Source organism: Cottoperca gobio, chromosome 9, assembly GCF_900634415.1.
Source record: "Cottoperca gobio chromosome 9, fCotGob3.1, whole genome shotgun sequence".
Lineage (NCBI taxonomy): Eukaryota > Metazoa > Chordata > Actinopteri > Perciformes > Bovichtidae > Cottoperca > Cottoperca gobio.
In genome coordinates this window covers 24,940,443-24,965,176 of record NC_041363.1, presented here as the reverse complement: position 1 = coordinate 24,965,176, position 24,734 = coordinate 24,940,443, and the positions used below count along the sequence as shown (strand labels likewise).

Sequence of the window (24,734 nt, the reverse complement as noted above, 5' to 3'; positions counted from 1 at the left end):
AATTAAACTCTGTAAGAACAGCTAGACGAAAATTTTAGGGTCATCCCTCCCAAACCAAAACATATTGGCTGAAACAGGCAGGTGACTCCAGTTGAGGGTTTGCAGCTTGTTTTTTTGGCAGGATGACACTTCAACTAAAGAATTTTTGATAAACCTCACTTACGTGTAGTTGTAATACGTGAGGAAGCTCCATCACTTCACTGGTTGGTGAGACTGTCCGTCTGTGCAGCAGCCTAATCCTAATGTGTTCATGTTATTAATCCCAGTGTGTGTGTGTGTGTGTGTGTGTGTCGTGTGTGTGTGTGTGTCGTGTGTGTGTGTGTGTGTGTCGTGTGTGTGTGTGTGTGTGTGTGTGCTTCCCACCTCCTGTGCGTCTGTGGAGGAGGTGATGGAGGTGGAGCTGGAGCTGGTGGACATCCTGTCGATCTTGCCTTCGCCATCTGACTTCTCGTCGGCGCTCAGTGAGTCCACGTCTCCGTCGCTGCCAAGCACGAATCCCAGAGCCTGCAGCGCCTGAGGATGAAACACAGCTCATTATTTCATTACCTTCAGTAAATAGTCAGGTCTCTACTGCATTCCAGCTGAGCTTTACCTAATTATAAAAGTAACTGATATTCTTTCTCTAATGTCCCGACACGTCCGCATCCATCATCTATGACTGAGCTATCCTTGAGCAAGGCACTCAACATTACATTACAGTTCATTTAGCTGACACTTTTGTCCAAAGCGACTTACAATAAGTACAAATAATCATGAGGATACAAACAGCAAGAATATTGCAGGTACATTAGCTTCAAATATGTGAAATCATTTAAAGTGCAGAACAATAGCTTCAAATAAGCCAAACAAAAGTAAGTGCAACATACAAAGAACATCCTTCATTGGCTGAGGGGCAGTCAACCACCTGACAGCTGCTGCAGTGAGGCTGCAAAGTGGCCAACAACAACAACAACAACAACCACACAAAGACTGGCTGTACCGGACAGCACTGGCGTGTGAATGTGTAACTGAATAGATAATTGTGTGTGAACAACAGAAAGTGTGAGCAAACTTAACAACTTTGTCACAAAAAGAACATTCTCTGCTCTGTGATCAATTAAAAAAAGTTTATTTGTCAGTTTGTACAGTTGTTCTTCTGGTTTTTGTCGATATGATTTCTAATAATAAAATACTATAAACAAAAAAGAAGGATGTACTGATGGGGAACAAATAAGCAGATTTTCATTTGTTACGAAGCGGTTCTGAGTTCCCATCATGCTCTGGGTGATGCAAATGCCAGTCCTAATTGTACACCACATTCTAACTGAATATAGAGCATGCACTTATTTCCAATCATTGTAATATACTATTTCTGAAGTAAAGTAAAGTACTTTACTAATAAACAAAATATGAAATGATGCAATACATTCTGTTGGACGTCAACAATCATCCAAATTGTACCACATTTAGTAGTCCATAGTTGATGATTTGTGTCAGAAAATGTGTGATTTTGTAAATGTTTATTTTCAACAGACAGACAGTTTTCAAGAGAAAGACTTGCACTTATGTTTGATGCAGCTGCGTCTTGGAGTACAACCGTACCCACATTTTAATTTCTGATATTTGCTCCAGTCAGAGGCCATTAGACTACAATCCCAGATTTGAAATGATTGCTTGGAAGTTTCCTGTAACAGTTTAAACTCTGTTGAATACCTTGAGGGCCACTTGGAGCTTGGCCGTCCTCTTGGAGTTCCCGGTGGCCTGGTAGGTGGTTCCCTGGATGTCCACAGACATGGTGAAGACTGGAGCATGCACCGGGCCCGACTGAGACAGCAGGCGGTACTGGAGGCCCGGGTGGATCTGGTTGAGACGCATCAGAGCGTTCATGGGGTGGTTTGGATCCGTCATCCTCCAGTCCAGTACTAAAGGAGCAGAGATGCACATGTCAGCCGGTGTTTTCAACATATTGGCAAACACACAACAGCAGGACTACGACGATCATCTCTCTGGATCACAGTGTGAATGCTGAACTACACACTGGTTTGTAAATGCACTTTGATTAATGTGAGCAACACTTTTGCCAGCTCATCTCGTCTCAATGGGTTATTTTGAACTCTAAAAACCTTTCACAACCTCGTTATGCAAGTAAATGTAATTTTTAGAGCTCAACAATCGCATACAAGAATTGGAAGGACGATGATATTCAAGTTCAATGTCGACCCAAGCAAACTCCTCATGGTGACAATCAGCAGAGAGTAGACCTGTAATATTTAGCTTTTAAAATGACAAAGGATGATCTCTACTGCTGTGCTTTTAAATATTAGCAGCTGTTTTAGATTTTTCTACAGGGCCAGGCGGCCATTGATTTGCATTCACTTCTGTTCTGTATGAAAATGAATTAACACACTCGGAACAGAAGGGTAAATATAGCAAGTGAAGGTACAGTTGAATACATCTGATTAATATGGTACCAACATACATCAGCTTCTCCAGGCTATCAAGATTATAAAATGTATTTAAACAGAAAAAAAGGCAGATTTTTGATATATATAGAAATAAGATGAAACCTCAAGTCTGAAGATCTTTGTCAAGGTAGCAGCAGACTTTTTGTGACAAACTGTCAGTAATGCCTGAACAAGTGAAAGGAAACATGCAGTTCATGTTTTTAGATTCTTTATTTAATGTTGATTTGTTATTAATTTCATTATTATTATTAATTATTATTCATGTAAAGTAAAAATGAGATTGGTTCATATTAATGTTGATGGAGGGAACGACAGACAGAGTTTGAGTTGTTTATCATAAAACATCCGTCTTGTTCCTTATATCGATAAAGTAACAATGACATAATGACACTTGGTCACCACATGCTGCCTTAAATTGTTTTTACAAAATATATAACCACGTTTCTACCAAGAGTTTAAATAATAAACAGCTAAACATTTTGCTGCTATGAAGTTTGAGGCAAATGGGCAAACACATGCAAAGCCTGTTATAGTCCTTTAAATGTTGTTATGATGCAAACACAAGTTTTAATGTCGAGTGTGCTGACAAACTGAATTTCAGAGCAAAGACAATATTGAAACTTAAAATACACGCCGAGCTTGTGAGCACGGACTCCATCAATGATCAATCTCCATCAATAAAACAAGAGTTATGGGTAATAAAATAGAATACACTGGCTGAGCGCCCTCACTGTTAGTATGCAGCTGGTGAGGACACTGCCCTGGTGTTACACGCAGACACTCCACACACCTCCACAGGGACGGGAGGAGAGCTCTTCTGAGCAGTAATATCTCACAAATGAATTGAAAATGAAACCGTGACACTTCTGTGACATGTTATTATAACAAAAGGTGCCGACTGTCTAAATAATAAATGCTTTTCCCCCCTCTGCTATAAGTCCAAATTCAGCAAATGTGCTTTCAAAATACAAAATATTTGCTGAACTTTGTTCTGTCAGTCTGTAAACACTTTAGAAAAACTAACAGAGAACTGAATCAAAACGAGAGCTGACAGCCCTAACCTTCAATATCACTGTCATCTATAGAAATCTCACTCACAGACTGCGCTTCATAAGCTTTTTGCTTTCAAGTCAGAGGGGTCAGATGTTCCAGCAGCTTCTGCTGTTGTGAGGTAAGAAGTTAATGTGCATCAGACGTTACTTCTGAAGGTTTTACTGGTTTCAAGACAGTGTATTGTTTATATTCTTCTCCCTACAGGTGTTCGACTGCCCCGTCTGGTTATGTCAGAGAAGCTTTGACACTGTGGTGGCTCCAATCAGCAACAAGAGGTCTTTGTAAAAATGTTGCTGCTGCAAAAATCTATGATAATGTCAGTAAACGGCACACAACACCTTCATATCTACAAATCTTATCAGATGTTTTACACCCAGAGACCAAAGAGGCGGCCAAAACTATGTGCTCAGCCCTTTGCAAAAAGCCAGATCTATAAAGGGCTTTTCCAATCGGCCTGTCAGTAGAATGATTTTAGTTTCTTTGGAAGGGATGTACTTACACATGTCACTTTAGACAGTGTCTGCCAAATGTATGTAATGCAAGTTTGATTAAAGCCCTCTTTCTGAAGCTTTTACAAATTGAGAAATGTATTATAGCCTTAATTATGCAAACATTTACACCTTAAAAATTGAGGTCTATGGTGATCGCCTCGAGTGGCCATTCCAGGAGCTGCAGTTTTTGCCACTTACACAAAGGCTTCATTTTTCAGCCCCGGAATTGTCGCTTGATTATAACGCATAGTTTTAATATTAAACATTATTTTTTAGTTTAAAGTGTACATCTTTAAATTACAGAGACGAGTTTGAACACTTCAGTAATTATCTTTAACATGCTGATGAAGATATCGCTGTGATCTTTATTGTAATATGTATTCTTTCCATGTGGCCACCCACAGATGTCCCCTTCTGTAAAACAAGTGTCACGGAGAATACTTGCAGCAGCTTCTACACACACACACACTTGTGTTTTGTCCTGCCGTCACTGAGTAATGACTGTGAGGGTCTGACAGGTACTTAAGACTCAAGTGTGGTTCAGTGTGAATATGGATGGAGACGCTGTGCAGGGAGATAGATGTGAAGGTGTTGATGGACAGGTGCTGGGAGGAAGAGAGGGGGAGGTGTTAATGCAGAAATACTGTGCAAGTGTGTGCATGTGTGTGCGTGTTCATAAGTGTGTGCGTGTTCATGTGCATGGTGGGAGTCGGTGAGATAATTGCGTTGCAGCAGTCCGCAGTATTAGTCCCTCTCTATCGCTGCCTCCCGTCACCTTTTTTGAACTGGAGGCAGATGAGAGTTCCGGGGGACGATCGTCCCAGAGAGGGGAGATTTAATTACTGTGACTCCGACAGACGGGAGGAAGGGAGGGGTAGAGACAGAGAGAGAGAGACAGGAGGATGGATGTACAGTAGCTGTCAGTAGAAAGACTGTTGCCTTGTCTTTTAGAACGTTTTCAAATCTGCGTTGTTTAGTCTGGATGAATTGGTAAAAAAAAGGTCTTGGTGCGATTTGTTTTGATCAGATCAGGTCACAAATGAAAAGAGAGAATGTAATCTGCCCTCGATTTGATCCAACTACAAGACTTAATCTGCAACTCTGAGCTAAACGGCTTCTGGAGCCAGGCGTGATGTTTACCAGCCAATCCACTGATTCAGGTTGGAAAATGTTGCTGCTGAGATGGAAACAAACAAACGTGTCGTCAGAATGAATGAAGCCATTTTTAAAATAAAGTATATTTAAAATTTAAAGCTGTACCGAAGTATCCAAGCTTGCTATTGAGGTTTTCAAATGAAGCTTCGAATGTCTGTCATATTTTATGACTAAAAAAGGGGGAAAAAATGACTAAATTAAGAAGTTGCGCAGCGATCAGAGGGTTAGAATCTGAATGTCAAAGTTATGAACGAAGCTACGAAGCTAGTACAGCTTTATTAGAAATATGTATTTTTAGTAGTAAAATAAATGAAAAGGGAAGTTGCATGAAAGATGACTTTTAATCGATTATTTTTCTGTCGATGGATTAATCGATGTGTTGCAGCTCTACTTTACATGATGCACTTACTGCTCATTACTGCGACAGCACAGCCGCTGTGAGCTTAGCTGCTCCACATGGCTGGCTGTGGATAATAATAATAATAATAATAATTGGACTATGGCTGCAGTTGTGGTTGAATCTTTAACGATGCTATGAATATAGCTACTGCAGCTGCACCGTGACTACCTTTTACTGCTCCTTTTAATAAAAGCATAGAAAGCAGAAAGTTAGGAGGAGCTCAGGAATACAGTGGCTTCAATTAACACTTAGCCGACACAACCAGGTCGCTCACTGCAAACATACAACCGCTGCATGTAGTCGGCCATCCATTATTGACTTGTCACAGACAGAATCAATGTCAGCTAGGTTAAGTAGCTCCAGCAGCAATGAACAGCCACTATGGATCAGAGGGAATGCAAAACTCATAGCTAGAGAGGGAATACACAATTCAATGTGAGGGAACAAAATAACTAGTTGAGAAACAAATCCCACTGTGAGGTGTTACACGACAGATTTTCTTTTTTTATCTTGCAACAATAAAATAAAGCCCAGCTCAGCCTCCTGGAGGCGGGCTGCTGCATCCCAACTTCCTACATGTTTGCACTATACGATAGACAACGATAGCAAAGAACTAGAGAGCTGCGGCTAGTAAGTGACACTTACTGTAAGTGTCTCTATAGCGCAGCAACTTCCAAGATTTAGTTTATGCTCAGCTGATGATGGATGACATTTATGGGCACTCAGTGGGGGCAGATCTGCTGATTTGTAGGAAAAGAAAGATGCCAACATGTCCAGGATAGAAGTTAAAGTTTAGACTAGACATTTACGTACAATCAATGTTTCAACATTAATAAGTGCACTTCAGCGTGTAGCAGGGCCTGGAAATAAAGTAATGCTGAAATATTGCTGAAGCAACACTTACATGTAAATGTCTAAAATAACTGCTGCTCTGATTACACTCAATATTACCAGTAATGTTATTACTATGGGAACATACAAACTTATCTAACACAATATCATTTGTAAACTAATTTATATAACTTATGTAACTATTAATACTATATTGTTTTTATGGTAATTTATATTATAAGCTATATCATGCTATTCTCTTCCATTTATATGATACGGTACATACTCTACATGTATTTTATACTTATAACATTGTGTATATTTGACCTTTTATTCATACTTATACTGTATATAGTTCACACATCATGGCTACCAGAAGTGCATCATTGAACTACTGAGTTCAAATTTGGCAAATTAGCAACATGAAAATGTTTGCATGGTACCTGATGAGGCAAGTTCTGCAGTTATAAGAAGCGTCTTTTTTCTATGGTTTCTATGCAAATATATGGACATTTATTAGCGACGGACATCTGAGAGTGATATCCCCAGGAACTGTAAGTCACACTGAATGATTACTGCATCATGTCTACGTGTTCAGATCTGACAGAGCTGCTACTGCTGACTGTGTTGGTTAGCCGGCCAAATCCACAGACAAACACAATAACAAACCTCCTGTTGTTTTTGGAACACCGGCATGCATATTGTATAGATCTTTTTTTAATGTCACCTCTCAAATTTCTTTCATTTCTTATTTTCATTGCCTTATACAGCATATTTCCGTCTTGCTATATCATGTGAATTTGCCCCTCTGGGATCAATAAAGTCTCATCTCATCCTTTGATACTGACAAGAATCAGAATGTCACTTGACAGGACACGGAGCTGAATAAACCTCTCTGCTACGTCCAGATGAAGACCTGGATGGTTGATGTTGACATGACATTAAGACACTGACACACAGACATTTTCTTACCTGAACACAGGAGCAGATCGACTCTTGATAACCTCTGAACGTGTGTTTCATCAACAACACCTTCATTTCCCCCCCCCCCCCCCCCCCCCCCCCGCCTCTACTCGCAGCTATTTTGAAATCTGATAACGTCACACAATTCTCTACTTCGAGGAAACATTTCACTTAAAAAGGCCACTGCTGCAACGGCTCCTTGAAGAATCTCAACTGCTTTTTTAACCTGTTTCATGCAGCTGAATGCTGAGGTGAACAATGCCATTTTTAAATACAGTGAGCTGGTTGACAATTCAATGCACTGAATTGCATTCCTAATATGATCTTGTGGAGATATCAGCCATTACTGCTGAATTTCAAACACCGGCCTACAATGTGTGACATCCAGGCCCAGTCGAGGTACTTTGTCTCCTCTGATGCAGAGGTTGAAGTGAATACCGTCTGACAGCAGGTTTAACCTGACAGGCCATTCTGATCCTCAAACAGAGAGCGTCCTGATCTCTAAGAAAAGCTCAGCCTCACTGCTCGCTTCTTTGTGCTCCACTGACTCTCACTTTTCCACCTTTTACACAAAGCCTGTCAGAAGGCACTTTGTTTACAGTCAACTGTACTTTACAGCTGTCCCACCCACACCCACACCCACAAGCTTTTTGTCTTTGTCATTAGCTACAACTGAGCAACAAAGTGTTCAATCAATATCCACTTATCTGCTGTCAAGAGAAAAAACGCTTAGTTTTATCCTGGGGAGTCAGCCTCCACATGATGCGGGTTTGACCAAAGACAGGTTTCTAATATACTGAATGCTTGACACACTATATCGTATGCTCACATTTTATATTTTGCTGTTTCCATTCTAGAAAATTCACAGTTTTATTCTATCTCGGTGGAAAGGCATCTCAAAAAGCATTAGGGACACACACGCAGTGGGATGTGGACGTGCAACAAACAAACTCAAAACTAAAATCTTTAATTTCACCAAAAACTAACAAACAGAAACAATGAGCACCTCGAGCGGGAATCGAGTGATCAGTGTGAACTGAGAATATTCCAGATATACCCAGTATATTCCAGTATTCAACATGTTTGAATTGCGTCTGATCCTACAGCCCTAAACACAGCGTTTAAGGCTACATAGATGAAGGTTTTCTGATCAATCGGCCACCGATCGTCAGACGCAAAACATGCGAGACAATTTCTCTACGCAGAGTTGTGTGTCTAAGCCAAAAGCTGCTTGTATGTATGCTCCTTTTTCCTTTAGAGTGGAATAGGTTAGCCTGACAATAAATAAACAGTTGTCAATTCATGATACTTTCTTGTCTCTTAATTTGAATTAATTGATCTCGTTAAATGCTTTTATATCCAGTGATAGATATCAGTCAATACAGCTTCCAGCAATTGGCCCCAAAAATCCTGATCGGAGCACAGTTAGCATATATCAGTCTGCCTTTGGTTATTTGTATTCTTCACTTGTCCCCTGCGTTGTGTTTCAGAGGTGAGAGGAAGAGGATTAAAATCATCTGAGCAAACCGTGATTCTGTGACAGAAGCGAGTCGATGGTCAAAGTCACCTTTCATCCTTTTGCTGAAGTCTCTGTCATCTGAGCCGACGTCCTCACGAAGCCTCTTCTGACAGCCGCCTGCGGAGCACAAACACACTGATCACCTGAAACATCACACAGACATTCATGTCATCTGAACACATTATTAGAATTATTATTATTATCACTATCTTTTCCCAGATTGCATCTAAACAGAAGAATACAAGGGCTGCTTTACAGTGAGCCAAAGAAACAGGAAAAGTAGAATATAGATAACAATAGGAATCCAAATATAGACATGGGTACACACAGAAAACAGACAGGATGCACATACAAAGATACACAAACACACAGACAAACCGTCACACTCACACAGACTCGATGAACAGAAAACACAACACACACCTTCTAACAGCCTTGGTGAGGGCTTGCTGGCGGGGAGAGGATCCATATTCAAGACCTTGTAAAGCTGTCCAAAGGCTAGGAGGCGCAAGGCATGCTGAAACACACACACACACACACACACACAACAGAATAAGGGCACATCACTGTATTGAACTCTGCACTCAGAGGACAACAGGCAGCACAGATATAATTTATTCTGCGATTGATTACCGGGAAAACATGTGAGAGCGGCCCAACGTGTGCGTAAACCAAGTAATGATGTTGGGAGAAACTTCATGCATTATACAGGGGAGGAATAAACCCTCAGTGGGCACAAATGAAGGAGATAAGAAAAATAAAAAATAAATATTCCCAGAGAGTAAAACAAAGGCAGAAACAGAGAGAGGGAGGAAAATATGAAATTTGAGGATGTCTTCATTATTTCTCAGCGCTGAGCCTACATTATCCACCCGGGGGCAGACTTTGTTGTTCCATGTGCGGTGCAGTAGCAGTGGCAGTACAGTAGTAGTGTTGGTGTGGGTGTGAGTGAGGAAGAGTGTTCCCACGCTCATTAGGGTCGCTAATTAGGGTTGCTAATCAGGCTTCCTTCGTCAAGCCTGTGCAACACTGAGGGGCTGCTTTTCCGAGGTCAGAGTCCGGGCTTCTGCGGCCACTCAGCTATTTATAGTGCTGACATGAGGCTCGGGGCTTCACCTGGGTGGCCGAGGACTTGCTTTAAATAACCCTACTTCAATCAGTGGAACAGGGAGGGGGGCACTGCTCGTCCGGTTTCCTGAAAGAAATGCTGACATTGGTGCAGTGGGCGGTGTGGAAGTGCACCCCGGAGGGATGTTTCAAGGTCTCACGAGTCGCAGCCCAGCTAATGATTACGCTCTGATAGGTAACAGTCTGCGGCTGCTTTTATAGCAGGAAAACAGGAAGGGAAGTTTTATAAATCTCAGGGGTGGGGTGCAAAGACAACGTCCATAAAGCAGCAGTTAAAATGAAAGACTATCGTGCAAGTTATGTAAAAAGTCTATAAATCAGAGCACATCTGTAGCTTTACATCAATCCACCTCAAGGGAGAAACTCTAAACCACACCTAGGAGTTTGGCTTTCTAAATTATTTTCAACACAGAGTGAATTTGTATTTAAATAAATAAATCTCTCTGTTGACTGTTAAAGATTGAGCAGCTCCAGTTTGAATGTTTTCACAGACTTGAGGAAATTTAAGGTGACCTTTTATTTGTGTGAGTAACTTCATCACCTTTGGGACCAGCTGTGGCCCCGAGGACAGAGACACGATGTTAATGGAAGCTTTACATGTTCATGCCCCCAGAGAAGACAGGAGAATGTAGATGAAAGCTCCTATCTTCCTTAACAGCTACTGTCAAAGTGCCCTTCAGCAAAACTTTAAACCTCCTAAACCTAAATTAAAAACAAAAATGTATCCTGTCAAACTTCCAGACCTCCAGCAGCAGAACCCACTATCGCTCTGAAACAGGTGAAAATAACAAATAAAACTCAAATATTGTGAGTCGTTCCAATTCCTTTGACTGATCGTAAGGAGGCCTTACCTTAAACCTACAGCATGAGTTTAGCTAAATGGAGCCCGAGGTACCTTTTATTGTGGGATATATTGCACATGGATATTTCAAGATATCAATAACATTCTTCAAGAAGAGAAGTTATATGAACAGAACATTAGATTGTATCAAATATGAACGTTGAAGAATACAAAATATAATTTAAACGCAGGGTGAAACATTAACTTCTTTGTTCACCGGCCGAATGGCTAGTGAATGTTTACATTTTACCAGCCACTCAATAGATCACTATTGTTTTTTCACCAGCTTTTGGCTGGTAAATGGTGCTGCTTTTGTGCCCTGTTTATACTGCTGACATACATAAAGATTCACCCCCCCATAGAGTTGGCATGAATGGGGAAATGAGCTGTAGAGATCAAAAGCGTTTTTTATACCAGGCTGTAAACAAGTTTATCTCTGCTGTATAGCTGGGTATTTTAACATGGGGGGTCTTTGGGGATTGATTCCCTTTTGGAGCCAGCCTCAAGTGCAGTTTTTGGCTTAATCTTTCGCACCGGAGGATGCCGCTTAGTTAGAACACAATCTGGTTTTGACCTAACAGGATCTTCACCAGGACGCTGTTAACCGTACCTTAATCTGCTACCGTTTTGATAATCAATCAATTCATCTTTCAAGCAAAAATAGGCAAACAGTTGATGGTTCCATTTTCTTGTCTTACAGGAAAAACATTTATTATTAAGTAATCACTAGTCGAAAGAAACACTGCTGATGTAAATGCGTATAGAATCAAGCAATGCTGATTACACTTCTTCTGGCTTCAGACTTTACTTGAGAAGAAGACACTGACAGCAGCAGAAGGGGCTGATGGGTAAAGTGGACTGACCTGTGCGCTGTGTGTGATGGCGTCCGCCTGCTGGGCGCTGAGGTCAGACAGGACGTCTGTGGGCTCTCTCTCACAGGGGTCGTGAACTCCTGGACCTCCTGTAAAGAAAAACCACAGCAGGTTGTGATTCAGACGAATAGACTTCCAAACAGCGACACACACTTTGAACCCACTTTAATTTCTCTTGACACGAACACACATGGAAATAATTGACTGACTCCTGCTGTGTATACTCTGAATGCAGCAGTAACTCATCAATGATTCAGGGCATTCAGGGAACAACCTGCCATTTCAATGCGGAGGCAAACCCCAAATACAAAATCCAATCACATCATCACAAAGGCTAACTCGCTGCTCTGCACTGATCAAACATGGAAGCTGCAGGAATACGGAATAGAAAAAGAGTGAGAAGGAAAAAATAAACCTGAGAACATATTTCTATTTATTAGAGGTGAGCAAGAAACATTCTTCACGTGGACTGATCTAGAATAGAAATCTCAGAGGATGAAGAAAATAGAGTAGATCCTCTGAATGAAACAACTTATAGTTAAATAAAAGCATCATTCATGTGGCTGTGAATTCACTGGCACTCTCTCGGGGAGCCCTGAGGGAATCTGCTACCCAATTAATGCACTGTAGAGTACTACAAGACGAGTGGAGGTGATCCTACACTGCATCATTAGTGACACTCCAGTCTGATATCCAGGCCATGAATCTTTAGTACATCCTGTGTGTAAGGAGGTTACAGCCAAACACCAGGTTATCCTAAAACATTAGCATCCTTTTTTAAACATACACAATACATACGTGCTTTTAATTTGTTGTCAGGGTAAGTGAGCAGTGCATGGAGAAAGGGGAACAGGGAGTAAATTCATGCAATAGTTGTTTGATATTTCACTAAAAACCTTTAATATGAACCTGATGGTGGCAATCATCAGAGTTATTAAATTCCTCCTGAGGGGAACATGAATAACTGAACAGGATTTTATGGATATCCATCAAATGGTTTTATGGTGGTGGTCTAGTGGTTAGGCTTCCTAATAGAACACCGAAGGTTGTGAGTTCAATACCAGGCTGCCACCATTGTGCCCCTGAGCTGCTAAATAACATGTAATAATAGTAATTGTTGAAAATATTTCAGTTTGGACCAAAGAGTCCAGCAAGTTTTCAGCAGTGATCGAAGCTGCTGCCACTCATGATGTTTAATCCCTTTTAAAGGCTGATATAGTAAACATTGATTTTATAATAGACACACTTATCAATCAGACACTGATCACAAACATCAGATCATCATTGTAAATACTTCTCCTCATTCAATTCAATAGCACATGTTTCTAAACAGAAGGAGCCACGTTGCTCTTCAAGTGTCCTTGCTGATTTCAAATTCAGTGTCAAACTTTGTCATTTCTTTTCGCTGCTGTCTGAGCAGAGAGTCTTATTACTGGATCCATTCAGTACGTCTACTCTAAACCACTGACTGCTCACATATATTAAATCCTGGCAGAAAGAATTTCATCAATTACAAGATTAAAACGGTTGAATGTATCACACAGAGGGTATAACATATACTGCCTACATGAGGACCCCGTTTGTGTGACACAATGACATGAACACTGAGTCATTTACATAGAATTCAATGTCCTGCCACCATAAACACTATATTTGTTATTCTTGTTAGAAGATAATACCGTTTAATACAGAACAAGATAAGATCCAACATATCATAATGTATGATTCAAACTAAAACTAATCCATGAAAATCTCAAAGAGTAAATCTGGTTATCAGCACGTAGCAGCAGCCGTGGGAATCCCCAGCCCGGTCTTAACCCAGGCCGTCAATGGGCGACTATGTTGTCCCAGCTCTCTGATACGACGCACAAGGCAGCCTTTACCGTCTGTAAGAGACACACCAGACTTTCAAGTAACTCCAGTGTAAACTCATCCCCAGCGCAAGGAGTAGGTCGGGGTGGAGGATGGGTAAAACAAGACTTTCACGCAGGAAACCGCTGTTTGTGTCCCGTGTGAAACCAAAAGTCAACGTTGAGTTCTTTGAAGTTATGTTAAGTTACAACAACCACACTTAATTTAACCCAAACCACCATCTTTTACTACTGACACCACCAAGCGTCTGCATGTGACGAGTTGGGAATGAGAACAGGTTGGACTCACGTATTCCCACAGATAGAGGATATAGTAAACTGATGGTCCACTGTTTCACCAGGACCAGAACGCACAATGTTTTCCCGATTCCATTTAAACAATCAGCCAGACGCTCTTTTCCAGTATCTTAAAATAAGCCTAATATTGGCATTTAACTTGCATAAAAAGCATACAAATGTGCAATGGTAAACAATTGCCTGGAAGATAAAGAAAGAAACACTGCAATAAAGTATTAAAAAAGAAAGAAACTGCCCAACTTTATTTGCAGTCCAGGTCAGGAGTTCAGCTTCTCCTTATTGATTCATCTGACAATTTGCCAGAAACTCTTTGAGGTCAACTATATTATCTGCACTAATCTGACAGCTGGATTGTTTTTCCACTCTAAACCTTCAAGCCATGAACAGCACATGTTTGCTCAGACAAAGTCATTTTACTCTTTATTTTAAAACTTACCAGAAAAAAGAAAATAAATGAAATGTTCTGCACATGTTGGCCTCAGTTTATATCTTTCTATAAACTCTAAATTTCTCCACACATATTTTATGGGCAGCAACACCGGGGTTCACTAACGATGTTAAACTACCCTGGAGCTCAGATGAGAGGCAGAGTGTAAATGCAAATAGCAAAGCTTGGAGGTGGCAGTGAAGGACGGATCCCTAACCTGGCATGAGGATCCCGGAGGCGATGCACTCCATGACACGACGCAGGGCCTCACCTGGACCCAGCGGCCGATTACAGGTGGCTATTGCCTTTTCACAGATCAGCTCCAGAGGCTGCAGAGAGCGGACAGAGAGAGGACAGTGGGAGGACACTCAGCGTAAACTAAATCAATTCCAGTCATGATTCTGGTCCTTACTGGCTTATTACTCACCCTGCACATACACACCAAGCAAAATAAGCAGTTTTAAAGCCTGGGATATAAAGTTATAAAACTCCTGTTTTCCATTCTGAGTGAACACTGCAGTGTTTGTGTAGTTTACAGTTTGTTTAACTCCATCTTCTACTGAATTTGAGATCTTGACGTCCCTTTTGGATTCTGTGGCCGTCACCTACCCATCCTTTGAGAGGCTGCCACCCAGCCAGTCTGTTGCACATGTCTCTGAAAATCCTCAAGACGATGACGCAAGACTTCAGATCTGTGACTCTGGCCTGAGGGGACAGACAGGACTTAGTGACAGCATGAGGAGCATTTCAACAAGACAGCATTCAGCACAGCAGCACACTCTCTAAACATACGTGCCCATCACACCTTTCAAGAGACATTTTTCATGACCCCTGAAATTTCACTATGCTGCTTTTATTACTGTGACTGAATTTGATATTCATTTGATAATGTTCAATTGTTATTCTTTTTTTAAACCATCTTTATTACTCTTAGCTTTAAGGAAGACAAACAGTTTATAAAAGAAAACATAAGAGCAACTTCTTCACAAAGCAACCCAAAGAGGAACCCCCACAAAATGATTACAAAAATATATATAGGAAAACAAATATGAATACAGTATATTTAAAAAGAATACAAAACAAAATAAAAAGTTGCAAAATAGTTAGAAATGAATAAATATAAATTCTAATAAGAAAGAAGGAAAGAAAAGTACATGCGGGCAGAGGTCCTATTTAAGTTCAGTCTCTGGGTACAAACACAGTCTGGAATAGTTTAGCAAAACAACTCCAACATCAGTGCAGATTTCTTCAGGGTCTCGCTGATGAATCTTTCATTGTACTCACAGAGTTAAATAAAAGAGACTTTTGAGAGAACATGTGACCTGCAGCTGCGAGGGTCAGGAGAGCTGAGCTAGTGCTAATGCTAGCGAACTGCTCTGCTAGAATATTTACTGCCAGCTCACCACAGTGAGTGAACTGTTATTACTCACCAACGAGGTTATGTTTTCAGCTCGACTTGTTTGTCTGTTGGTTTGTCTGTTGGTTTGTCTGTGAGTCTGTCTGTCAGCAGGATTACAGAAAAAAACACTGGTCCTATTTTTATGAAACTTGGTGGAATTGTGTAGCATGGGCCAAGGAAGTACTCATTACATTCATCAACGTGTTGTTAAAACACATCTTCTCTGTTCATGAACCCACTGAAGTTGGAAGAAAGAATTCCCAACTCTGGATATGGGATTATCCGAGTAGCATGTGAATGCAGCATTGGCCTTGGCGGAGGTCTGCGCTCTTCGAGTGCCATTCTAGTTACAAGGGTTATCCTACACAGCACACTAGTTGTGGCTTTGACATGTTCTTTTCTGAGTTTTTGTTTAAAACGTTACAATGGATCATTTTAGAAGGTCTTTGCACTACAGCTGCATTGAGCTTTGCCCTCTTCATTATCTGAGAATAGGAACATTCAACACTTATAAAGTATCCTGTTAAAATGATTCAAGTCGAGTTTAGATGTTATTTCTAATCGCTCGATGTTCTCCTCCTCTAGTGATGTACAGTAGGATCTAAAATGCTTATATAAATGCCCTCAAGGTTAAGTCTTCTGCCCCTGCACTCAACTGTGAAATGCTTTAAGTGGATTTCTTTGTCAAGCATCCTGGACATGTATTGTAGTTCTATTATCCCTCCATGCTTTGCCTCAAATGAGTGAAACTAGTCATTTCTAAAGCCATGGCAGGAGTATTAAAAGGTTGACCTCATGTGACAAAGGTTTTACTGGACATCTCCGCACTAAGTGACATGAATATACATGAAACAATAAAACCAGTTGAAATCTCCAAGATAACCAACATGCAATGTTCTAAAAACGTTTTACAGCCCTCCTCTCGTGGTTCTAGCATAACTAAAAGGGAGAACTAGAGGAATGGAAGGAGAAAAGTATCAACATGAAAATGACGATATTAACATCAAAAACACATTACACTGGAGATAATGGACACTTCAATTTGCACAGAATGACTAATCCCAACAATAAAGTAGAGGATTTCATTCTGGTGCTTTCGTTTAAACCTCACAGACACAGTGGAAGAGATGATGCCGCTAATGATATGCGCAGTTATTACGTTGATGGAGGTCCTCGGGACATATTAGGTCTATCTGAATATGATGAAACCTCATTGAAACCTCACTGCTTCACCTTCAGTCCACAGTGCAGCCTTTCACTCTGATATTACTTGGCATCTGGTTCTCCTTCCCTGAGGGAAGCTGCTCACCTGACCTTGACTCTCGTCTGCCTCCTCAGCGGTGGAGGAACTCTCAGCTCATCTGAAACCTGATTTGGTTTAGAATGTCTTCATGACCTTCAGCGCTACATCCCACTCTGCCAAGTTCTTCCTCTAACATTTAGACCGCATGCTGTCAATTTCTTTCCTTTACTCAAAAGTTAATGTGCTTTTAATGTGTGCACATCAAATTGCTGGATATTTGTAATGTTGACAAATTGTGTTACTCCACTGCGTGACTCATTAGTCAAGTTTCCATTCATGTCAGGCAAATTCCCTAAAATATCAGCAAAAGAAATTGCTAATGAATGCACGTTTCTATCCACTTCTGTGATCTTCAGGAGTTGAGTGACATGTGCCACTAAACCAGAGGGTGCAACAAGATTAAATAATTAAGAAAGCTGCAGTCAAACCTCAAATGGTAGAAAACCATGTGAGAAAACATGATGGAAATATGACGTCTGTTTGTTACATGTGTTAATGTCAGGAAGGTTACAGTCTCCTGATCACGCCACACAGATCGGATGTTTTCAGCTCTTTAATGACGTTTAAGTCACTTTATGAACTGCCATTGTTCAAATTTCCAGCATTTCCGATGTGCATAAAAACAGTTTGATGGAAAACTATTGGAAGTTAATCCAATGGGAAGGGGTTAAAGGTGGATGGTCGGTGTACTTTGCTGCCTTACAATAGTGAGAGATTTTATTGAGAGCGACTTTTGATTGCGGCTCAATGGTTTTCACATTTCATGTGCGAATCCAACGCTTTGATTCCTAATCTCCCTAATGTGAACATCTACCAACACAGAAAGCAAACATTGCAGCAGAGTGAAGCAGAATTGAATCTAAGTCTAAATCTTAAGCTGGTGTGGGTGGGTCCGACAACCCTCTTGATTATTTGCAGCCAACACAACCGTAGTGTAAAGCATTCATTTTAAGACCATTAAAATATAAAGACAATTGTCGATGTTTTAGGCCTACATTTCACACAATTGAATTAATGACTTTAAGATTCTTTAAGGACCTGCGGAAACCCTGTGGATGTTACTCACCAAACACCAGCGAATGAGCCAATCATTGTGAAACATGTATGAAACAGCTGCTGCCAACCAGTTTATACTACAGCAGCTTCTGTTTTCTCCGCTTCATTAAAATCCTATCTTTATTATGTGATTACGTTTCATCAAATGAAAATTTGCTTGTTGAACATTCAGGGTCAGACTCGCAGATTGAGGGATTGTGTCATCAGCCCAGCTGTGCTCACCTGGAACCATTTAGCGTGTCGGAGCGATGCCAGTGCAGCCTGGCACTTCTGCCTGTCCAGGACATCCTCCTCGTTCTCCTTCACCTCGTTCTCCTTCACCTCGTCCTCCTTCACCTCGTCCTCCTTCACCTCGTCCTCCTTCACCTCGTCCTCCTTCACCTCGTCCTCCTTCACCTCGTCCTCCTGCCGCTCCTTGTTGTCGTCCTGATGGTCCTCCTCTGGAGAGACTGACAGGATGAGACGGGACAGACTGAGCGTGACTCCGCTGACCTCCCACACTCACACAGACACACAAGCAGCGGGGTTGGACGGCTAATTATTAGGCAAACCCACTGATCTGACCGAATGAGCTAGGAGGGGGGAAATTTGAGAGATTTCGTGATTTTTCTGGGAGAGGGGGGTTTCTCATGCACAAGGAAGGATCTTTCATAACATTGACAGGAGGAACCGGAGTAGACGTGAGCGCATGCGTCTTGCCGCTCGGCCGGAGTCTCACTCTAGATGCAGATCAGTGGCTAGAGGCGATGGAGCACGCCAGATTAGTGTGTTATCAATTACGGCGCAGGACGAAAATGAGAGCATGGCAACGACTCGGGACCAAAAGCCAGATTAAATATTAAAATAACACTTTGGAACAAAGAGACGTTTGGTGGATTAAGTACTGGCTCAGGAATGCCTGAGATTGGGGAAAAGCAGGAAACACATTAGCTATTCTACTTGAAGAGAGGAAAAAGTCATCCAGTTTTAAAAAGGCAGCTTGCTCTGCAGTTTTCTGGGGGCGCCATGCTACTATTTTCACTCTTGCGGGGCCGGTCAGATGTTTATGTTTGACTGAAACAGTCTCTCCACACCGGGTTCCTGTGGGGAGCACTCCTGCCATGACTGGAGGCCGAGCCATGGGAGTACGACAGCAGAAGAAGAGTGACAGCAGATGACAAGGACAACATAAACATCTGAGAGTGAGAACGCCACCCTGGAAAGAAAGTGAAGGCTGTTTGTTCTCGGGAGCAGCTAAGGGGTGCCCGCTGTGGGACAGTCAAGCAGACGAACAAAAAGGGGGAACAGACTGCAGACCACACTGCAAGCTCAGTAGTGACGGCTCACAGGCCATCAATGAATCATCGAGGAAATCTGAGTTAGCCATTTGAAACCTTATTTTACTTTATTCTTCAGCTTGCCATTTTGTAAATATTAGATGTTGATAAATGTCCCATCACTGTGGAATCAGTGCTATTATGGTTCAATGATCTCTTCCAATGAGCAGCAGCCAGCAGAGATTAAATCATGGCTATTTTCTACCAAGCTGACAGTAATGCTGACACAGAGCATTAAAATAAGCTGCTGCTTGTACAGAGGTTACAGTGGAGTCTCTAATTCCAGATACACACAGTATTAAAATTCCAATTTATCAGTCTACGTGTGATTCATCAGCAGTAATGCGAGTACAGGAGCGATGTGTGTGGTTTAGCAGTCTGTTGCTGTAGAGACCATAGTGAAAAGCTGAACAGGATGGAAGAGGTGGAAGACAAACGAAGGAGCTTATGAGAGACACAGTGTTCGTCCCATGTCACTCCTCCTCCAAGACCAACGACTGAGGACCTTCATGTTCTGCCCCTGGGACTTCTGGGTAATATAATGTACTGCTCTGACTGGCATGATTTGTCAACGTAAACTGGAAGAGTAAACTTTTTTAATCCTGCACTTTCAGGTGCACTCTTAGTTTTGCTTGCTTTGTGCACCAGGAGACCAAAACAAATGAAATTGGGAATTGAAGTGAAACCTGACAAAAAAAGCCATTAAATGACTTTTCTCTCTCAAACAATACTTTGTGGCCAGAAAGAAGTCGAGGTATATGAAGGGTTCTTAGGATCACTTCAGATCATGTTGTTCAGTGGCATTGATGCAGTCAGGGTTAGTGGACTGATGTAAGGTAAAGCATATAAAACATTTAAAAAGGATGAACATTGAAACCGTCAGGGATGAAATAATACCATTCTATAACTGAAATCTATGAAGTCTTGAATGTGCTACGAGAATATATATATAGACCATTTCAGTGTTATATAATAATATAAAAAGTTATTTTTAATTGATAAATTAAAACCAGATATAAAAATGTTCGACTAATCAATTGTTTTGTCTATGAAGAGTCAAAATATCCTAACCCAAAGATGGTTTTTCATATTATCTGTCTGAAACTCCAATATATTAAAATAACAGGGATATAAAACTGAGAAATTTGACATTTTTATTAGAAATGACATGAATAATATTTTCCCCATCGACTAAATACAAATGTATTCATATAATTAATTGCTTCAGCAGATACAGGGTTAGAGTCTGCCGTCAATCCTTAATACTGGACTTCCATAGAAACTCTGCACATTTAACTGTGCTTTTAATGTATAATAAAAAGGTAAAGGACTATAAAATGTATCGAATAAATGTTTCAGCCCTAATTTGCTCACTTACCCTCTTACAATTATTGTCTGTCCTGTCACATTCCATCTCGCAAATTAATCTGTCTCCTGCTTTGGCAGTTAGTTTCAATGTTCTGATTAGCTTTCATAGAGATGGTTCTCTCTCACTTAAAATTGTGTACGCGGAGTGCCACCTACAAATTAAATTAGATCCAATTGACAGCAGCAGCACTCAGTTATTAAACACCGAATTATTCTGGTGACACTCAAGACTCCGTAGCATATTGTGATAAGGAATAATGTGTAGATTTTATTATAACTGAACAAAAACACTTTTTGGATGCTGTTTCCCAGAGGCACGCCATGAAGGAACCATCACTCACAGGTCAAGACCACAGACAGATAAGGACAACCCCCACTAAATTCTCCCTGACATCATCATCTTAGGGGAATTTTGATTAGTGACCAGGACAGATTAATTCAATTATCACCGTTTTTACAACATGAAATTATGGGATGTCATTGTGAGCCAATACAAATTGAACACCAGCCCCTGTAATTGAAGCAGAGAAGCACCGATCCGGCTGCTGGGTAATGTAGTCATTTTGTCCTTTTAGTCTTTGTGCTCGGTAGTAGACATGGACCAGAATTTCATGGTGACCCAGAGAGAAGTCCATTCAACAGAGGAAGGGGGGAGGGGGGGTAAGAGGAGCATGTCTGAGGCAGAGAGTGAGTGGGTTGGTTTGATTTGGTTGTCGGGGAAGCCCCTTGTACCCGGGGTTTCCTGCTGCCGGGTGGGGGGGTGCCTCGTCAGCAGCGGGGCCGCGGAGAAGTGTCAATCCACACAGCGCGCTGACCTGTGGAACTACGGCAACAGAACCAACAGTCAGTGAGCAGAGGCCAGACAAACCAGGGTTCATCTCAGAGCCAGAGGGAATCAGCTAGACTGTTACTCACCACAACAAATACTCCTCAACGAAGAACTCTCTTATATTCCTTTTTAGATTTATACATCCTGATGAACGTATGGGGACTGAAACATTGTTAATAAAAGTGAGTTTTGTTTTGATCCAGCACACCTGTCAATTACAGTTTCTGGTGTGCAAGAACTTTGCAGTAATTGTGATACGAGAGGCATGAAACATTTACTTGGAAATTCCAATTTCTGTCATGGGATCAGCTGTTGACAAGAAAATTTTAAAATAATCTTCTCCACCCACATGAACAGGCTCTCTCCCAATGGGTCTGGGGACTCTTCAGGAGGGGTGAAGGGGCGAGGGAATCAGCTCCCGCCCCCTCTTAAAAACACTCCCCCCATGGTGCCTCTACACTTACAAGAACCCTACAGAATAGACTGCCCTGCACGCACACGCACACGCTCTTGTTTGTGTGTATACAGGAGAGGACAGTCACAGTCACTGTGTAACAAACCTGGATGAAACACTGTCCTTCTCTGTGATGATAAGATGTGGAACCTGATGGAAAAATGGTTTTCTTGTCTGAAAATGAGTTCTCTGCACTCAACAGCTGTGCTTCGATCCTGTTTGGCAGAATCAATTTTTCTACCTTTTGTGACGGCTCGACTCCATCTCTCCCTCTGGGAGCGGGACCACAATGGGACTTGCTGCTGTAATGGCTATTTTTTACTTCTGACTAGCCTTTCATTCATTTTTAATATCATTCCCATTTGTAGGAGAAAACAAATACAGTCGAAGCCTGGTGCTAAACATTACATTTCCCATCATTTTTTGATTTTTCTACTGATCACAACGAGATGAATTGTTTCGTTGGTGTGAGGGATTACTTCCCATGTACAGCCACTAGGCCTGACACCATAACTCATTTTGTAGGACAATATATTCTCTCAGAAGTAATTGAGATAAATTATATTATTGTCCTTTTAAGATAATTTTATGCCACTGATAATATAATAGCATAATAATGCAAGTATACCCTTAAAAAAAAAGCAATGAACTTCTAATCTCGCCAATCCCAACCCAAAACATCCCCTGCGGAAATCATCCTTCGCCGGCCATCTGCTATTTCCACCACACAGACCAATTTCATCCCATCTCCTTTTCCCCCTGATCGCCTCTCAGCTTTCAGCCCTCTTAGTGTCGTCTTTCCCAATTTTCTCCAGGCTCTCTCCCATATCAAGCTCAGGTCTCATAGCACTTTTATACCTTTGCAATCCCTCTCCCTCCCCCTCAGCCCTCTGTTGTCAAATAAAGGTCAAATTAAAAAACAAGAGAAGCATCCTCCCAAACAGGAAGCTGAGGAGGGGGTTGGGGTGGGGTGGGAGGAGGAGCAATACCTTCATCTGTGGTGCTGTGTTCCTCTCTCATGGTTAAGGAGGAGAGGGTGATCTTCAGGGCGAGTCGGGGGTCTTTGGTGTTGCAGACCTGGATGGCTGCCTCAGGCACACATGACTGCACCTCGAATTTGTCCTCCGTCATTGTCTGCAAGTCAGGGCTGCACCATTAATTAAAAATCGAATATCACAGTGGCAACATTGACTCCTGCTGTTTGTAAAGAACGAGGCGCTGCTGTTCTATTTTGTTTGGGACAAGCTCTCTGAACAAGGTCTTGTGTAGAGTCACTGGTCTACAATACTTCTCAAATATATTTAAATAAATATACTTTATTTACCTTATTTTTGTTGAGTTGTAAGCTATGTGTTGATTGCCACTTAGCGAAATGCTCTGGTAGGAGATGAAGTGTATATATTTATGAATTTATTTAGAAAGGGAGATTGCAAACCATTGGCAGACAGAATTGTACCCTGAGCGAGGCTTATTGGGAACCAACCAAAATGCTGACGGGGTCATTATTCTACAGCCACTACATTGTGCAATCAACATTTACTTCATATTGATACGTTTAAGCAAAAATGTTGTGTATTGCCACCACATGTAGGTCTCATGTGTGAATAAGTGCCCGAGTGACTTTTACACAAACTTCACGATGGCAGTCTTATGAGGTCAGAGCTGTAACATTTCTGTATCACTTTCAACAAGTCTGAATTTAATGCCGTCATATTAACGTGAAAGAAAGGAGAGAAATGCACGTCTTATCTGCCTGATTAAGATCACTGCAAGGTCATACATGCGAGAAGGCCTGCCGAGTTGAACTCGTATTTGCGTATTCGCTTCAGCAGCTTATGGTATGTGTTTTTCCGTCTCTGTGAGTATAGAATGAAAGTGAAATTTCCACTCATTTTGTGCATGTGCAACCGTGCCCCAATACATTTGTCATGTAAATATGATCTCTTATGCTCAATGACAATAAATGAACAAACCATAAAACACTGTAAAGTAGCCGATTTGACATGTTAGGGAGATTCTTCTCAGGTCAGATCGGCTTATAAAAATAAGTTATCCCCTCGCAGTGTGATGCAAATCAAACGCTATAATCCCTCCTTTTACTGGTGGGATTTGAAGTTGAATCATACACAGAAAGTGTTCAGTTCATTGACAATACCCAAAAATAATCCATCACGATTTTCATGATATCAAACCACATTTTCTTATTTGAGAATTTACAGTATTCATACAAAAATAATGATATACACATGCTGAGAGTATTGAAGTAAAAACAAAAACATGATTTGCCTATGAAAGCAGCAAAAGGCACACAAACTGTTGTGCTTACAGTCAGCTTCCCTCCATATTTTATTCCATCCCTGTTGTTATTGCTAGCCATATCCCAGCATGCATAACTATATTGTTTTTCAGGTTTGTGTTGCTTTCAGTGCCATGTTTTCAAGTGCATTCTCTCTATCACTCCCTGCGAGGAATGACCCCCATCCATCACCCTCTGTCTGTCAATCTCTTCCAGCTTGGCGCAGGAAATGAGAGCTTCAAATGGTTTCCTCGATCGATGAAGCCGGCACGGCAGATATGGCAGGTAATTAACTGAGATGGGGGCACAGGAAGCACATTTAGGCTCTGTGTACGTAGACACTGCTTTGTTAGTTAGAAGAAGCTTAAAGAGGGGGGAGGGGCTCTGTTGAAACTCATCCGATGGGTTGCGGTCTTCTGAT

At 41.3% G+C, this 24,734-nt stretch overlaps 1 protein-coding gene across 5 annotated transcripts in view; it reads right to left on the bottom strand.

Annotated features, from left to right (window-relative positions):
• Positions 1-24,734, bottom strand: part of LOC115013242 (spermatid perinuclear RNA-binding protein-like) — a 75,410-nt gene that overhangs the window by 16,623 nt on the left and 34,053 nt on the right. For 3 of the 5 annotated variants that reach the window (XM_029439363.1, XM_029439362.1, XM_029439366.1), the window contains 9 exons: positions 23,007-23,151; positions 18,273-18,499; positions 14,902-14,997; positions 14,510-14,621; positions 11,689-11,786; positions 9,280-9,373; positions 8,905-8,973; positions 1,693-1,901; positions 364-513 (listed from right to left, as the gene is read on the bottom strand). In XM_029439363.1, the coding sequence (XP_029295223.1) occupies positions 364-513; positions 1,693-1,901; positions 8,905-8,973; positions 9,280-9,373; positions 11,689-11,786; positions 14,510-14,621; positions 14,902-14,997; positions 18,273-18,499; positions 23,007-23,151 (1,200 nt within the window). The remainder of the gene's footprint in view (positions 1-363; positions 514-1,692; positions 1,902-8,904; positions 8,974-9,279; positions 9,374-11,688; positions 11,787-14,509; positions 14,622-14,901; positions 14,998-18,272; positions 18,500-23,006; positions 23,152-24,734) is intronic. The other 2 variants (XM_029439365.1, XM_029439364.1) reach the window with 2 other exon arrangements.